At 39.0% G+C, this 19,417-nt stretch overlaps 1 protein-coding gene across 1 annotated transcript in view; it reads right to left on the minus strand.

Moving 5' to 3' along the window:
* The window catches only part of tmtops2.S (tmtops2 S homeolog), a 77,674-nt gene that overhangs the window by 18,801 nt on the left and 39,456 nt on the right, over positions 1-19,417 (minus strand). The window contains exon 3 of the mRNA XM_018249753.2: positions 5,048-5,373. Coding sequence (XP_018105242.1) covers positions 5,048-5,373 — 326 coding nt within the window. The remainder of the gene's footprint in view (positions 1-5,047; positions 5,374-19,417) is intronic.

Here is a 19,417-nt window from a genome sequence, read left to right on the forward strand (position 1 = left end):
TACATATAGCTATGACCAAACGCACCGAATCGTTAACAGCAAGCAAACACAAACAAGTACGAAGAAGAAGTCCACTTGCGTTAACAAAATATAAAACAAGAACAATGCTGCTTTTAACAGTATACAGGTAACCCCACCAGCAATAAAAAAAGAGGTGGGGGGGTGGGGATCCATCTCCATTTTCTGTGGGAGGTCATACACACTGCCAGGGACTGAACATCATACCAGGTGCCCATGCCGTGATGTAGAAGTAGGAAGCAGGTAGGTGTTCCTGCTTTAAATATTAACACTCCCTTAGCACCCATAGCCAATCCTGTGCCCCTGTGTATCTAATCCTGAGTTCCCTGCATGCCTGCACCTCCCTGCAGTCTCAATCACCTTAATTATTCACTTTGGTGTCATACAATTCTCTGTCACCCAACATCATGCTAAACATGGACTTATGATTCCTTCTTCCACCTTTACGAATAATCATCTAAGAGAGAGAGACATAAATATAACATGTTCTGCCTAGCAGCTTGATTTTGGACATTACAGCCGAGTAAGGGTCAAGTTTGAAAAAATATGAATTCCTGTGATATTATTGAATGCATATGTCCTGACTTAACAAGCTAATTAGTCAGAGAGGGGAGTCCGGGGATGTACAGTGCATCTAAAAGCTGCATTAAAACCCAGTCAGCCTATGGCCTGGATATATAACCGATTGGTGATTCTGCCTCTGTATCATTATCAGATATGTTTGACAGACGCATTTCCTCTACCTCCTACAGCATCATGTACTTATTAGTTAGTTGATATAGTAATGAAACAAAAATCCATCATGATCACAAATGAGCATTCATAGCTGTAAACGCATCAAATATTGCCTGCCCATCCTTTATGCCTTAGGCAAATCGGCTCTTCTTTGAGCAACTAATCTCCCGAACTGCCTTCCTGCTGGCTAGAATCGTCGGCGGGATGGCACTCGGTTCGATTCGTTTTCCAAAGTCGCTCGAAGAAGAGAAGAAATCTCCCCAAATCTTTGCGTGTGTCTCTGCCCTTAGTACGCTATGTAAGAAATTGTTCATTATTGTGTCTCTTTTATCTTATATACATGTGGTCATGGCAGTTATACATAGTATAAGACTAATGTATTTATACTAGAGAAATAGTTTCCAAGAAAGCTAGCATTCTTAGTTACACCCAAAGCTGGATCTCAGTATCAAACGGTTTCCACACAGGAGCCCCTAAATCCCATTACTGTATGTAAGAAAGCCTCTCAGCAGGTGAAGAAAGGTTTTTATAAACCCTCATCTGACAAGTTAGGACCTGTTAGCTGGAGGAAGGGGAGGTATAAAGTACTTGCATAAAAATGAACACTAGACAGTTATGGGACCTTTTGCATTTGACAGAAGGAGCTGGACAGATTGGTGTGAAGATGGGAGAATAAGCCAACAGATGACCCAGAGGGAAGCCATGATGGACCTAATGGAGTGAGAGAAACTGACCACCATATTTTCTTTCATGCCATGCTTGTTGATAGCTAAAATGTAGATCATGCATAATAATCATTAATTCAATAATGTGAATATGATTTAGTTCAAATAATAATTTGCTAACAATCACTTGATTTATTAACTCAATATACACTTATTGGTGTGGATTCTTTGTCTGATTTCTCAAAATAACAGTAATCCATAAACTTTACAACTATAACTTAGCTGACATATCTAAGCCATTCAGTATATTTTGAGTAAGGCTTTTCCAGTGCAGTCTCAATAACACTTCTTAAAGCAGAAATAATAGTCTGTTATTAACTTTTAAGAACTAATTCCAAGTCCCCACTTAGGTTTACAGAATCATTCAACCCACCACCACCTTCTATTGTAAAGAGATCAGTTATAGGGCTTTCCAGAAAAACTATGCACCATCTGCTATAGAAAATGTTAAAGCACCTTTTTGTTTTTTGAAAAAAAAGCCCAACTGAGCTTGTCACCTTTTTTCTCTTTATAGAAAAGGGCATGGAGACACACAAGTGCAGATTAAATGCTTAATAACCCCATAGAAATATGTAGAAAAGGCTGCAAATTTAGAATGTATTATAGTTTTAATTTCTTATTTTAGTTCAGCTTTCTCTCTTCATTTATAACATGCCTGAATTTTGGGAGGCAATGACAAAATAATTTGGACAGCAATTTTATAGTTCTGGTGCAGTTTCAGCAACACAATTATTCATGCTGGTCAATGTTTTTTCACATAAAGACCAAGTATTTTAGCTTTTATATTGCAACAATTTAAGGCCTTAATGATATTCTGTAATGGCGAAACCTATTAATAGCAAATATTATATAAGCCCTATCCATAGAGTAGCATTTTACTCAGAAAGGCACATTTATGAAACACCACAGCAGTATTTAACCCTGATAAAAGCTAGCTGGCATTTAACATAAAAAAGAAAATATTGTTTGTTTCTCTTCAATTGCAGATTCATAGAATTACAGAACTGTAAAAGCTGCAAGATAAAGGCTTGTATTCCCGGTAAATTATTCTTAATATTGCTTCTATTCTATTTGATTTTAGTAATAATGCATTGAATGCATGTCTCAAGAACTTGCTTTAATAGTAGATTCATTTTTGAAGAAAGAATTGAATTGCTTAGATTTTCCAACACTCAAAGAAAAATACATTGGCACTTCGAATGGACTCTCCAAATCCAGTTAGCTTGTACAACATGCTGCATTACATTCTTTTTATCTAAAAGAAAAGAGCGTTCACTCTGCTTACCTCTATAGTTTTGTTAACTCATTTGTAGCTGACAAAAAAACCTGGTGAGTTCATAAATCCAGAGACGAAATTAGGAGTAGACCGAGAGGAACATATCTAATGACAATGGTGGGGGTGCTAGACACGTACCTCTTATTTCTGCCTACCCCTAGTCCAGACCCTTGTGTCTTGTGTAGGCTTCATCTGCTGGGTGTCCCTCCATCACACTAGCACTTTGGGGAAAGAGTTTGCTGACTGGGTTGCCTAGAGCTCCTGACTAGCTTGGCCTGCCACTGTATAAAGCAGAGAAAAGTGATTGTGGTACCTCAGTGGAAGAGAGCTTTCAGGGACATGTAGGGGTATAATACAGTTGATAAATGGGGCTTCTTATATTCTGAATTTCTATGCTGTATTCTTTACGATCAAATTGTCAGAGCTATTGTTAGTCAATCGACTAAAGTCATCCAAACCATGGCCTTGCTTGTACTTTCCCATTTTGGTAAACTATATCCTCAAAACCCAACAAAAAAAATCAGCATTTACATAACAGCAACAAATATTGCATTTTTGTTATAAAAACAATTAATATACTGAATTCTGAGGATTCAATTATTTGTGACTTGTTTCTCGATACTCAAATGCTGGTAGAATGTCTTCATTTACTTTGGAATGGTTTTTGGTCTATTACTGAGTGTACTGTATTTACTTTCATGCAGTCTTCTCTTTATGGTAGAATTGGATATCCATACGCCTACCTCCTGGAGAGTGGTGTTCACTTGTTTGGCTGTTGTTAAGGGGTTTCTCTTCACCATGGAAATGATTCTTCGATCATCCACCACTGTTGTCTTCTGTGGACGTCCAGGTCTTTTTGCGTTGCTGAGTTCACCAGTGCTTGCTTTTTTTCTCTGGATGTACCAAACTGTAGATTTTACCACTCCTAATATTGCAGCAATTTCTCAGATGGTTTTTTTTTTTTTTTTTGGATGACTTGTTTCACCTGCTTGGAGAGCTCCTTTGACGGCATGTTGTCTGTTCACAGCAAAATCTTCCACATACAAGCACCCCCCCCCCCTCAAATCAACTCCAGGGCTTTTATCTGCTTCCTTGATAATGACATAACAAAGGAATTGCCCACACCTGGCCATGAAATAGCCTTTGAGTCAATTGTCCAATTACTTTTGAACCCCTGGTCCAATTATTTTTGAGCCCCTGAAATGAAGTGATTGTTTTAAAAAAAGGCTTTAGTTCCTCATATATTTTTTTTTTCTTTCTTGGAATTGGAATTTCCTGACTTATCCAACATGAAAGGCACATCCCCAAAGCTTTGAAAGGCAGTTTAATTTTATGATATAGGCAAATAGTTACATTATTAATGCAATGAAAAGTCTGGTTTTACAGAACTACTGTACTGTACTTCCTAAGTGCTCATTATGTCAATAATGGTAGAATAGACAGATTTTTAGTCATCTGATGCAACAGCTACATACAGTATGCAGTACCGTATATACTCGAGTATAAGCCGACCCGAGTATAAGCCGAGGTACCTAATTTTACCTACGAAAACTTATTGACTCGAGTATAAGCCTAGACACAACTACAGCCCTGTCTCCCAGAAGAGCACATTCAGCCAAAGCGACCCCCCAGCGATCAACTGGACTTCTTTGCAAAGTTGATGGTGATGGTGAATTGCCAAACGGATTACTGTGTGCATTGTCCCACTGTCCCACTACCATGTGCAGAGGGTGCTGTGTGATATTACCATCACTGTTAATCTTTCGTATAAACAACAGAGGGCGCTGTGTGACATTGCCATCACTGTTAATCCTTCATATAACCAAGAGAGGGCGCTGTGTGATATTGCAGTCAGTATTATTCTTTCATATAACCAACAGAGGGCGCTGTGTGATATTGCAGTCATTGTTATTCTTTCATATAACCAACAGAGGGCGCTGTGTGATATTGCAGTCACTGTTATTCTTTCATATAACCAACAGAGGGCGCACTGTTATTCTTTCATATAACCAACAGAGGGCGCTGTGTGATATTGCAGTCTCTCCCCAAGCGAACTGTTGGTATAGGAATGATTAAAAGTGACTGCAATCTCAGCTGCTGCCCACTGACTCGAGCATAAGCCAAGGTAGACTTTTTCAGCAAATTTTGGATGCTGAAAAACTCGGCTTATACTCGAGTATATACGGTATTTTTATAAATGCCTTTGAATATTTGCCTACAGTTTTTGATGTAAGCTTTTCTTTTTGTTTTTTTGGTTCAACATTTAATGAAATAAAAGAGGACCTACACTCACCTGCTTTACAGCATACAGAAGTCTTCCATAGCAGTAGAGCATCACAAACACAGGCAATGCCAGGCAGAAAATGAAAAGACAAATGATGTAAGAGACTGACTCCACAGATTCAGATGTCCAGCGCACCGAACAGCTTGTTCCAGCTCCTTCCCTTCCATAACTGCTCCATCCAAGAAGGGGCGGCACTGTCCACACTAAGGAATATAACCAGGAACTTCCCACAGCAAGCAGTGCTTTTTTAAAATCAGGACCACTTTTGTTGTACAAGGTTAGCGTGCTGTAACGCTCATAAGACAGGATAGCCAGTGAGATGAGTGATACAATTCCTGAAAGAAAACAAACATTTTATGAAACACATTATATCTATATAATAACTTTATAATATTATATAATGACTTTATATAATAACATCACCAAAATTAAATTACAGTATATATATATATATATATATCATTTCATTAGCACCCTCTCTACCTACTATATCAGTATTTGTGTGTAATCTGTATGCTTGACATATGCACCCTTCTGTTGTACAGAGGCTTGGAATATGTTGGAGCTTAAACATGTATTATTAAAGTATGCACATTAAAGCTATGTTTTCGATTAAAACGGAAACAGATTTTTAAAAATATATACCATTAAGTACACTCTATGGCCAAACCATTTCCATGTTTCCTTCTTTGAGGAAGCTCCCTGCTGTGTAAACAGGAAAATAACCCAATGCACAACACAAGGAACATACAGAATTGTTTTGCAGGGATGTCAGTGAAAGGACTTGACCGCCAGACAGAACCCAGACCTCAACACAAATGACTACCTATGAGACAAATTCAGATTCCAAATGTGAGCCAGGCCTCAATAACATATGACAATAACAGCACTCTATAAAGAACTAAAGTTGACCATATATTGAAACATCTGTTGTTTGACGAGGTCACAAGGCATTGCATCTTTCGCTGATATTCACACCTTTAGGTGTCCAAATGATTGGATCACAATAACGTGAATACAGGCCATCAAGGCAAGAACTGCATCAACAAATTCTTATAGTCATCATCCCACAGGATTTTTTAACCTGCCCGATTTTTAGCCAGATACCAGACAGACATGCCTGCCAGAGGGTCGAATACATGAGGCAGGTAGCCTGCTGACAAATCCACCTGTGTATAACCACCTTAAGTATCCAGAGCAGTGTTATACACCCCTGACAAATAAATATATTTATATTAAAATTGTTTTATTAAATTGAAAGCCAAAGCACAAGTCACAATCAAGCTACACCATGAACTATTTTTTCCATGCACATATACATGCAAGTCATTAGCTGGGGACAGAGGTATCAGAATTATGGTCTTTTTTTCTTCTAAAACATTTGTAAACCAATTCTCTGGTGGTGAAATTGCTAAATTCTTATGGTAATGTTATAAAAGGAACAAAGAACAAGAGCAACCATTTAAATGTTTGCTTTTAACTATATGATGTGTTAATGCCACATGTGTATTGATTGCTAGGCCAATATGTTGTCTTTCTCCATTGAAATTTTAAAACAAAATTAAGAACTAAAATTACTAATATTAAGTACTATTTGATGTAATCTTTAATATTTCCAGTAAATTTTCTCTGTCACTGCAAGAGTCTTTAAAAACAGACATAGTTATAACCTTATGATGATTTATTATAAGAGCAGAGGGTATTCACTGGCACGGCAGGGTTTTTTAGTTTCAGAGGAGTGCATGTTGGTGGTGAATCGCTTTTGGGGTTCAGTGCTTTCTTGCCATTGCAAGGGTTTTGTAGAATAAAGGTTTGTCCTGAGCCATTTACCATTCAACTTGGAAATAATGGGTTTAAGCTTCCTCCTCTTTCCAAGTGTTAATGGTGATAAGTCTGTGAATATTTGAATTTTGTGGTTATGAAATTTAAAAATGCTAGCAGAATGGACTTTAGCCAAAATAGATTCTTTGCTTTGGAAGTAGTGAGAGCAAGCTATGATGTCCCGGGGTGGCTTAGCAGGTGGCTGTTTGGGCCCCAAGGAGAGATGGGCTTTATTCAGTAGTTACGAACCTACAGGTTTGTGTGGGTATATGTGTGAGCAGAGGTTCTTGAGATAGTTAGGAACATCCAATTTAGAAATCTCTTCTGGGACCCCCCTAAATTTCAATTTGTGCTTCCTTTAACTATTTTCCAGATTTTCGCACATATCCCTTAAATGTATTACTTCCTCTTTAAGAAACTAAATGCTTAAATGCTTTTTGTAAGTCTTTAATGGCTACATTGACTGCAGCAGAGGTAGAGTGTGAAATAGTTATACATGCGGTTTGTAGGTGAGCTAACTGGTCCCTCAATATTTGAGCAGTCCATGGCCGCCACGTGGATAGCGGTGCCGGCGCAACGACGTCAGCTGGTGCAAGAACGCCAGCGAATTGATGCCAACGTATTGACACTGGCACAAGAACGCCAGCGTCAGTGACGTCACTTTGGCGCCAAGATTTGACTATTTAAGGGCACCCTGGACGTCTCAATGGGGCCCAAGAATAGGTTCTACCCTGAACCTGGGTTCCTGTTTTCAAGCCTTGATTCCTGTTCCCACTCCTGATTCCTGTTCCTGCCTTGGTTTTGACCCTCTGCCTGGATTCTTGTTATTTGATCCTGCCTGCCACTGAACTCTTGCCTGGACCTTCCACTTGCTTAACCCTTTGGATACCGCGACCGTGCTCCCTCAAGAGGGCTTCCTCCTAGATCCTGACTACCTCCCTGGAGGGAGCTCCCGGCTCCCTGACAGATGGTGACTGAGGCAGAGGAGTGAGCCAAGGAGAATGTGAGTTACTTACATTCTGTGGAGAGAATGTTACAGACAGGATAGATCCTGAGGCTGCGTATCAGAGTTGGCACCATCTTGAGAGGGAGAGTGCACGTCTTAACTTTGTGTCTTTTAGATGTAAGGGGACATCTTGGTCCTCTGAATTGTATGCTCTTTGTGGCTAGTGTGCAGGTCTAATAGGATCAAATGGCCAGAGCTCTTTTTCCTTGTACTTGAACCCAACAAAGATATAATTAATGCTTACTGGAGAGAGAGAATTCCTATTTATTTAATGTTCAAATTATTTCTTTAGCATTTTGGATAATAGTTCGCTGGAATATATATATATAATATATTTGCTATAAAAAATCATTTTTCTTAAGCTTTTCCACAGAATTAGTTTCTAAAGTCACAGCAAATATAAAATAAATTAATTTGAGCTTACTTTGGAAATGTACATATTATTGGGTTAGAGGAAGATTTACTGAAAAATAATCTCTGCCATTCTTGACTCTTTAAATCCCCTTTAATATAACAGTTTGCGCATCTGCATTCTTTCTCCTGTGTAAGATGAATGTACATGGATAAAATTATATTACATTCCCCTGTAATTCAGACTCATCCGTTCCATTTTTTTATGGTACTAAATATTCCTACAGTGTGTTATATTGTACTGAATTATGTCAGAAATAATGTCTTTCTGTCCGAAAGTTGGAGGATTGATGATTTTAGTTCAATTGAGATATTTCTAGGTTCCATCAATGGAATGGAATGTGGAATGTGGTACCTTTTTTTTTTTCATTTTTACTTTATGGTTTAGGTAACATTGCCCAAAATATTATTACAGATTTCAGATTCCAATCAAATGAAGTCCATTTGTCCTTTGTGTTGTCACCAGCTCGGAACTTACAAGTGTACAGGACTGATAAATGTATTCCCCATTTATAGCGCATTGCTTTAAGTTTGGCTACTTAAGGACCCCTTAGTTAAACAGGAGCTAGAATCCATTTCATGGGTCAAAGCATGACCCCTTACTATCCCAGGTTTAGCCACTAGGCAGCACTGTGTTATTATATATATATATATATATATATATATACACATACATATATATATATATATATATATATACGAAAAAAACGCACTCCTAGGACTTATTCAGTGTCGGCACAAGTATAGTTGCCGAAACGTTGAGAATAAATTTTGTCTGATTTTTCACTGAATAAGTCCTAGGAGTGCCAGTTGGTTGAGAGTGCACCGGATTGTGATTTTTTATTTTATATATATATATATATATATATATATATATATATATATATATATATATACTGAACATGCATGTGCTCATGGTCCATTTTGTTTCTCCTCTTAACTGAGCAGGCAGGAACCTAGACAAAATCAGGTCTAGTATGTGATAAGCTAGCTTACTTTCATAGATCACTCCAGGAGCGATAGTTAGGCTATTTATCTGTACCGCTGAGGATCCACCGAGTTGTGTTGAGTGGGATTAGGATCCTGGGTACTAATTGCCCAGAAGTGGGGACTAAGCATTAGCGTTTTCTCCACTTAGAGTAAAGGCTGAAAGCTGAGTATACCTCCATAGATACTGTATTCTCGTCAATAAATCAGTTCTATGGTTAAGTTGCAAGAACCACTGGCACCCAATTATTGTGCATAACATAAAGTTATAGTGGCACAACACCCTGCCTCCACACTGTTGTGAGGGCTCATCCCTGAAAATCAAGGTCTCTTCCAGAGCAAATATTGGGGTAAAGCTACTAATGAGAGTAGTAGAGCTGCTCATTTTACTATAGCCTTACACAAAAAATACTCTTTTAATGAACCTGAGGCTCATTCCTTTAGGGAGACAAAGTATGGAAAGCCACCTCAAGGCTATCTTGGCTTTTAGTGTTTGTGGACAATTACGATAATGTTATTGTATTAATGACATAGGAGATGGTATAGAGAGTAAGATGTGCATATCAGCACATGATATTGTAAAGTTATTAAATCAGATTTTGATATTTGCTCCATAGAAGGGCAGAAAAATTACAGAGAGGTTTAGTAAATGCAAGGCCACAACCACAGTTCAAGACAAGCTAATAGTGGCAGATACACTCAAATGATATGATAAAATGACAAAACAACAATCTGGATATTTTAGCCTGTGTGATATATATATATTTCCCTTACGTCCCCTTCGGCAGCACAATGAGATTTATTTTGTCTCTCCTGCTATGTAGGACAAGTGAAAACAAAAACAGCCATAAGGGTTAACCTCAGCCCCTCCCATAAATAGGTGTCCCCCAGTCACACCCTTCAGTGTTTTTTTTGTCCTACCTGGTGTAGGCAAGTGATTGTGTTCTAATGTTCTTTTCTTGTCTTTCAGGAGCGTTAGATGAAGAACCAGGTGCCAGATCCCTAGGGGATCTGAAGACCGCAGGGTGACTAGCCGAGGGTTTTAGTTCACCCGGAGGCGCAGGATAGCCTCTTAGGTTTTTTTTTTGTTATGTAGCCGAGGGCTACCCTGAACAAAGATGGGCGACCGCGGTTAGGTGGTGCGCGCGTCGCAAGTGGATGACGTCTGGACGCCTGAAGGGTAAAAAGACGGCTTGCGAATAGTTACGCGCCAATTCAGGTGCAAAAATAGACGCATTCGGTCTGCTTGGCGACTTGCGTTCTCTGCCTAGGTCGCAGCCTCCCTAGTTAGGCTGTAAGGTATGGGAGATTCAGCTGGGAACAATACGAAGTTTTTTTTGTTTTTTTTTTCTTCTCTCTCTCCAGATGTCTGATACCCATGATCCCCCACCATCTAAAAGGCATAAGAAATCTAAGCTCCAACAGTGCAGGGCATGTGATGTTCCCTTACCTGATGACTATGACAGAAGGTTCTGTAAGGACTGTATGTTGTTTTTGGCACAAAAAGGTTCCACAGGAGAAGAATCGTCTGAGTGGATTAAAACCTTTATAAAATCTACCATGCAAGAGATGTTAGATCAAATTCAGCCAAACACTACTGTGTCCACAGAGTTAGCTACCCAGAGTAATCCTATTCATCTGGAAGATTCAGAGCTTGATTCGTCTTCTGAGGAGGAAGAAGCTTTGGCAGTTTTTCCGGTTCAGGATACTTCCAAATTGATTAAAAGAGTCAGACAGACAATGGATTGCCTTGATGGGGTTGAGGAACCTCAGTCATCATCCTTAGCTGTGCCTAAGAAAACTTTTCCCGTCCATCCTATCATGAAGGAGTTGATGAGTAGGGAATGGAAGAATCCTGAGAAGGCTCCTTCTATAACCAAAAGGCAGAAACTTCTGTTTCCTATTCAGGAGGAGGAATTGCAGTCCTGGGAAGCACCCCCAAAGGTAGACATAGCTGTTGCAAGACTGTCAAAAAGAACTCTGTTACCAGTCGAGGATGGCTCAGGTCTAAAAGACCCTATGGAACGCAAGATGGAAGGCGTTTTGAAAAGATCTTATTCTACCGGAGCAGCTTTATGCAAGCCTGCTTTAGCAGCCTCTGGGGTGGCAAGATCGATTAAGCACTGGCTTAAACAGTTTTCAGATGACCTCAATAATAGAGTTCACAGACAAGAACTGCTGGAATCTCTGTCTAAAGTTAGTTTGGCAGTCGATTTTTTGTGTGATGCATCTACGGAAAGCATTAAGCTGGCAGCAAAATCCATGGCTTTGACTACGGCAGCCAGAAGAGCCTTGTGGCTCAGGTCTTGGCCAGCTGATGTGGCCTCTAAGAACAGCCTCTGTGCTATGAAGTTTGAGCCAGGTCGTCTGTTTGGTACAGAATTAGACAAACTTCTGGAATCCCTATCAGGGACAAAGAACAAACGTCTTCCACAAGAAAATTTTTCTAGACGCAATAGAAACTCTTTTTTCCGTAAAAGGAGGTCTCCAAGAAGAGAGAATACTTCTCAGAAGGATGATAGGAAAGAGCCGACTAGCTCCTTTCGCCCTTACAGAGGTTTCACGTCTTCCAGGGGAGAAAGAGCAAGGGGTAAGGCTATTCCCCAGAAAAGAAACCCTTCCTTATGACGCCAGAAGTTGGCTCCCTGTGGAAGGAAGATTAACTTTTTTTCTTCCGGAATGGGAAGACATCATTGCAGACATCTGGATACGTCAGATAGTGGAAGAAGGTTATGTAATAGAATTTCTTCGTCTACCTCCCCAAAGATTCATCATTACTCCTCCAGTCTCTTTTACGAAGCAGCTGGCTCTAGAAAGGGCGATTATAGAATTTGTTTCCTCCAGGGTCCTCGAACAGGTACCTCTGTCAGAAATTCAGCGGGGCACGTATTCCAGAGTGTTCTTGGTGCCCAAACCCAACGGGTCTTTCAGAACTATTATAGACCTAAGGTTTGTGAATCAGTTTATCCGGAAAAAGTCTTTCCGCATGGAAACCATCAAGTCAGTGATAAACATTCTAGACAGAGGGGACTACATGGTTTCTTTGGACCTGAAAGATGCTTACCTCCATGTGCCGGTGCATCAAGACCACAGAAAATATCTCAGAATTGCCGTGGTTATCAGGGGAACTCTTCACCATTATCAGTTCAGAGTCTTACCGTTTGGCATAACAACAGCGCCACGAGTGTTCACAAAGATTGTGGTCTCCATTGCGGCTGTTTTAAGAGAGGAAGGGATCTCAGTAATACCTTATCTGGACGACTGGCTAATCACATCAGTGTCGGCTTCCCTTCTGGAAAAACATCTAAACAAGACCATTCTTTTACTCCAAAAATTGGGGTGGATCATAAATTTGGAGAAGTCATGCCTAGTTCCTTCCAGATCAATTCAATTTCTGGGACTTCGGATCGATTCGGCAGTAATGAAGATCTTTTTACCTCAAGAGAAAATCTGCAGGATTTTACTTTCAATCCGTCAGTTAATGGAGAATCCCCTTTGCTCAATCAGAGAGTTGATGAGGGTACTCGGCATTATGACCTCATCCATAGAGGCAGTACCCTGGGCACGGTTTCACATGAGACCTCTCCAATCAGAGATATTAATGAAATGGGATCGCAAGACTTCATCTTTAGAGACCAAAATTTATCTCAGCCCAGAGACACGACTTCATCTGAGATGGTGGCTTCAGGAAAAGAACCTGTTGCGGGGTCGAGTTCTGCAACAGACCGAATGGGCAGTATTGACCACGGATGCTTCTCAGTCAGGTTGGGGAGCCCACTTCGAACAGATAACAGCACAAGGAGTATGGGATCCTTGGGAAAGCTCCATGTCCTCAAATTTCAGGGAACTGAGAGCAGTGTACAATGCGATCTGGAAATTTCAACATCATCTGAAGGGGAAGAATCTAAAAATCCTGTCGGACAACTCAACGACAGTAGCATACAGTATATAAACAAGCAAGGAGGGACCAGGAGCCAATGGTTAAATCAAGAAGTGTTCAGGATCCTATCTTGGGCAGAAGACAATGTTCCCTTTATCATGGCGGTACATATAAAGGGGGAGGAAAATTATCTGGCAGACCATCTGAGCAGGAAAAGAATCAGTCCTGGGGAGTGGAGTCTGAATCAACAGATATTTGCGAGGATCACACAAAGATGGGGGACCCCATCTATAGATCTGATGGCGACCAAGGAGAATCGCAAAGTTCAAAAGTTTTGTTCTCTGAACAGGTGGGAGCGGCCAGACTTCATAGATGCCATGTCTTTCAGTTGGGGATTTCGCCTAGTGTACATATTTCCCCCCATACCGATGATTCCGAAGGTTCTGCTGAAGATCAGGACAGAGCAAGTACAGGCCATTGTAGTGACTCCTTTCTGGCCCAAGAGGAGTTGGTTTTCTCTTCTGATGAGAATGTCCAGAAAGCAGTTCTGGGTCTTGCCCCAGTTTCCGACTCTTCTAACCCAGGGACCCATTTGCTGTCAGGACCTGCCAAGACTACAGATGACAGCTTGGAGATTGACAGGTCCCTTCTAGTGTCTCAAGGACTATCTCCAGAAGTAGTAAACATCCTAGTTCAGTCCAGGAAGAAATCTACTAACACAGCATATTCAAGAATTTGGAGGCTGTTTAGGAGTTGGTGTGGTAAGAAAGGAATTATTCCAACTAAACCCAAGGTTTCTGTGATATTGAAATTCCTGCAAGAAGGGTTTGATAAGGGCCTAGCAGTCAACACTATCAAGGTGCAAATATCCGCACTTTCTGCATTTTTCAATTGTTCCCTTGGATCCTTGCCTATATTGAAGAGGTTTGTAAAGGCGGTTTCAAAAATTAGGCATAGAATTCTTCAACCACCTCCTTCTTGGGATCTGCCTTTAGTTCTCAGCAAGTTATGTGAGTGTCCATACGAACCTATTGAACACTGTTCTTTGAAATGTTTGTCATTCAAGGCCTTATTCTTGATAGCAATTACTTCAGCTAAAAGAATTGGGGAATTACAATCTCTGTCAGTAAAGGAGCCTTATTTATCTTTTCACACGGATAGAGTGGTTCTGAGGACCATGCCGAGCTTTAGACCCAAGGTTGCTTCTTTTTGCAATATCAACCAAGAGATTGTGTTGCCTAATCTTCCCGAGACTCAAGATGTGAATGATCAACTTCACTTATTGGATATTGGAAGAATTCTTAAAGTCTATGTTAAGCAAACAGAAGACATTAGGAAAGTTGAAAATCTGTTTATTAGCTTTACAGGAAAAAGTAAAGGATTAAAAGCTTCTAATCCATCTCTAAGTCGCTGGATAAAAGAAACCATTCAGATGGCGTACATTAAAGCTAATCTTAAACCACCCCTGCAGGTGAAAGCTCACTCCACCAGGAAAGTCTCTACATCTTGGGCAGAAGCAGCAGGTGTTTCTATGGATCAGATATGCAGATCTGCTACCTGGAGTAATCCGAATACGTTTATTCGACACTACAGGGTAGACATCTCAGCCGCTAGGGAAGCTTCCTATGGTGGAAAAATTCTTCAGAAGGCATTATAATGGATCCCACCCTTATTACTTGCTAATTCTCATTGTGCTGCCGAAGGGGACGTAAGGGAAAGAGTAAATTTATACTTACCGTAATTTACTTTTCCCTTAGTCCCTTCGGCAGCAAATATCCCTCCCTATTAAAAATTAAGCATTGCATGTTGTGTGGTTACTGAACAAAAAAACACTGAAGGGTGTGACTGGGGGACACCTATTTATGGGAGGGGCTGAGGTTAACCCTTATGGCTGTTTTTGTTTTCACTTGTCCTACATAGCAGGAGAGACAAAATAAATCTCATTGTGCTGCCGAAGGGACTAAGGGAAAAGTAAATTACGGTAAGTATAAATTTACTCTATATATATATATATATATATATATATATATATATATATATATATATATATCACATATTGAACTATACAGGCAACTCACCAATGTTGGCAGCCAAATAATAATTTTCAATTAATTTTGTAAACATGGACTGAGATATAACTTCCCCTTTTAACTGGCAATCATGTTAAAGCACTAGGCATCTTAGACTCACAAACTCTGCATTGCCACTAACCTATATCCCCTAGATCATGCTGTTTAAATTCTGCATGATGTATTTATTGATTAAAAATAACATATTTCACATTTAGTTCCAGGTTCTAAATAATTGCCCATTTTTTTCCTAAACCAGGTATTGTTAAAAGGTCATGTTATTTAAAATTCATAGGAGCTGACATTCTCGATAGCCTGTATATCCTGTGAGATGTACATGTTATGGCACATTAACTGCAAATGCTGGTTCGCTTCATGCTTTATAAGAAACAGCACATATTTGCTAAAACTAAAAGCCAGTGTTGAGAGCACTGCATTTTTCAAGGTAAACATAAGACAAATGTAAATAGATAAATATTTCATAAAACAGAGGGCAAATGTGTTTATAGATAAATAATATATAGTGAAACTGATTTAAAAAGACATTTTATTATGAAAACAGAAATGGTACATGAGTAGGATACTGCATGGCATTATGCATTATGACATTATTCATCAACTGGGCTACTTAATCTGCAACACTATTATTACAAAATCCAGTGGCGGAACTACCTGGGGGTGGGGGGGTGAATCCAGGTGCAAAAAAGGCATCCAGAGGGGGTTTGGGGGACCCAGCTGCATGGCCTGTACTCGGCTTGGGGATGGATAGTTACGTTACTGTCAAAATCGAATTGTTCTACAGCAGTGCAAATATGACACCACTTTATAGTAATTTCTTGTGAAACAGGAATCCAAGTCATCCCTGTGCTAAACCTCCCAGAGTTATTCCACCAGTGATAAAAAAAAAGGACACAAATACACAAAGTTACGGAACCACAATGGGGCTGACCATGGAGTGCACTGCATTGTCTGGCTCCTGGACAACACTTTGAATTTGAAAAAATTAATTTGAAAAATTAATGTTAACATTAAACTTTTAGGAAAATGCAAAAAATTACAGTCTAAGACAAACTGCTACTACTATATTTTTTTATTTTTTATTTTTTTTTGCTTTGCAGTTCTTCAATGTGGAAAATAAACTTCTACTTGCGTTTACAATCTCGCTGCTTCTAATAACAACGGATTGGTTGGAATGCCACAATGAAGGATGAATAACATAGTTCCCTAACAGAAAGACAGCAATACAAATTAAAAACAAACATACAATCTCACAATCTTCTTTCTAGTTTCTCTAATCCTAACAACCAGCCAGCATTTCACATTGAAAAGACACTAAAAAGAAGTGCAAACAATTCAACAAACACACACAAAAGACACAAAAATGACATGAGGCAACAAAGCTTAAATACTGTCTCTTTCAGTTTAATAAAATATCATTTAAAAGTGTGCTTTCCTTTTAATAAAAGCAGGCAAATGGTTAATTGGTTACCGGTATAAAATGAGATTAGTTTGCATTGTTAAGAAAAAGATGAAATAAATGCAAATACTTATAAATATATAGATTTTTAAAAATATAATCTAAATTACCTTGTAAAATGCCACATGAAACAATAGATATAATAGACTTTAAAAAAGCCTGTAATAAATTACATTTTAATTACTCTCCTTAATTCTCTGTTACGTAAGTGCTTTCGCAGAACACAATAAATCATGTGCAAGATGTGAATTCATGCACCAAAGAAAAATGAGATCCCAACTTTCACAACAGAGCAAGAGAAGTCAAACTGAAATGTGCACGTTCTTTTGCATCACTGGATTCAAATTATACTGCAGTCATACTCCAACTGTAATGCAAATAACTTGTAATCTGTGCCTTTGTTCTTTAATTAAATAAAATCCGCCCACTACAAAAATGGCAAAGACTATATTAAAAAGATCTGCTTTATACGTCAGTAAATCATTTCTTGTCACTGGCAAGGAAAATTAGGGATTTTAGATCATGTAGATGAAGATTAATGCATCGGGTCCCAGGAACCAAATAATTTAGAATGTTTAAGAACATGCATATTTTAGGTCACAATAGTTATTTGGGGAAGATTGTCTAGCGGAAATATATATCTTTATGTTTGTTTATATTACTACCAGTTTTCCCTAGTTTGTAGAATGACAAACGATCAATAAAGGCAAATGACGCAATTTAAAATGCATCAATTTGGTATCAAACTTGATACTGTTTTAGCCTCAAGGTCAGCTCACTGTATTGGTTTTCATTAATAGACCTGCGCCCAGCATCCATAAATCTTTGGCCATGTCTTACTATGGTTCACAGACCCTCTACTTCTGTCATGTCAACATAATCATTTCTTTCCTGCCTTACTTTCAGTCTTATATATTACAGCATCAACACCTTTGTTCAAGCTGCATGTCCCCACTCTATAAATGCATTGTATTCAGGGATGGGCGAATGTGACCTGTTTCGTCTCATCAATAATTCGCCGCCGGCGAAATGTTACCGAGGCCCATTAAAGTCTATAGGCGTCAAAAAAAAAAATTGTCGCGCTCCGCCATACAAGTCTATGGGCGTCATTTTTACAGCGAAACAAGGCGAAAAAATTCACCCATCCCTAATTGTATTTAATGGTTTGTATTAAATTATTTACTATTAAAAAAATAAAGAACTATTCCTGGTTATGTATGAAAGCTACTGCCCCCACATTGTAATACCAAAATACATTTTAGAAACCCAAAGAAATCAAACTAAGCCAGTTCAAGATTCAACATTTCGTATTACGCATACAATTATGGTCTGTTTTGAAAACAGGATTGAGAAGATTTCGATTCCCATCACATAGAAAACAGGCTGTAATAAGGGCAAAATATGGGTTAACAACCTAATAAAGGACACAGTTTACCAAAGCAATTAGTGTTTCCATTATGTCTTAAAAATGATCTTCTACGTATTTCAAATGCTCTATACCTTTTAGACTTTCGTATAAAAGATTATGGGGAAAAAAATAAGTATATGTGTTTCCATAGCAACATGACAGATCTGATTATGAGAATGAATAGAAGGAGCAAAAGTCACAGAAACAAATGTTTAAAATGTGTCAAGGGCTGGTAACAATCACGACAGCATACACCGAATGAAGAAAAATGGCATCAGGATTTAGAAACAGATTGGAAGGCAGTTGGAGGGTAACTAATAGGCATGTACCGGTGGTGTAAATGGTGAAACCATGGATAAAGTGTAGCACAATTATCACAGAAATGAATCGACACTTATATGACCCATTCTCAACAAAAACTTAAGCTGTTCAAACAAATGACTTTTTTTGCATTAGATTATATAACGTACATTATGTTTCTCTATAACCTTCCACAAGTACAGCTCTATCATTTGGAGCAAACTCTGTTGTACTGTACATTCTACATGAATACAGTGCATCCCAGTGCTTGTTTGTAACCTACAAAGTGCTGTAAGAAAGGTGATGGAGCCCATTAAATGGCACAGCATGGAGAATTTTATAATAAAAAAAACTATTACCCCATGCGTAACTAAGTGAGTAAAATGGAAAATGAATTTGCTGTCATTCTTCCTAATGTAAGGAATATAAGCAATAACTTCCAGTACTGAACAACATGGTTTTCTTTTGTAAAAGTGTGCTGATGGCTGCTCCATATATGCCCCTCTTTATATTATTTATGGTATTTAACAGAACATCATCAGGTAGAGAACATTGATGATGAAGCTTTCTTCTCTTTGCTGTACGTTGACATTTATGTGATTAGGCACTTGTAATAATGTACTCACTTATAAAGGTTGTTTGAATCACATAATAACCTTTACATTTGTATAATGCATTCGTATAGCCTCAATCCCAGTAAACCCATATGCTGCTGTCAGGGGTGTAACTACAAAGGAAGCAGACCCTGCGGCTGCAGGGGGGCCCAGGAGGTATTGGAGGGCCCATGAGGCCCTAATTAATGAGCAATCAACACATACTAGTAAAACAGGTCAATATCTGGATATGTTGGGGGCCCTAAAATTAATTTTCTGTGGGGCCCAGTAACATCTAGTTTTGCCACTGGCTGCTGTATTTTAATCTAACCTACCCTGTTCATCTTCATATAAGGGGTTTGCTGTTCCCATGAAAAAGTAAGTGAAGCATGAGTGGTATTGCCAGCGATTAGCTATTGTTCTGGCC

The sequence above is a fragment of the Xenopus laevis genome, chromosome 2S (genome assembly GCF_017654675.1).
Source record: "Xenopus laevis strain J_2021 chromosome 2S, Xenopus_laevis_v10.1, whole genome shotgun sequence".
Taxonomy (NCBI): Eukaryota; Metazoa; Chordata; class Amphibia; order Anura; family Pipidae; genus Xenopus; species Xenopus laevis.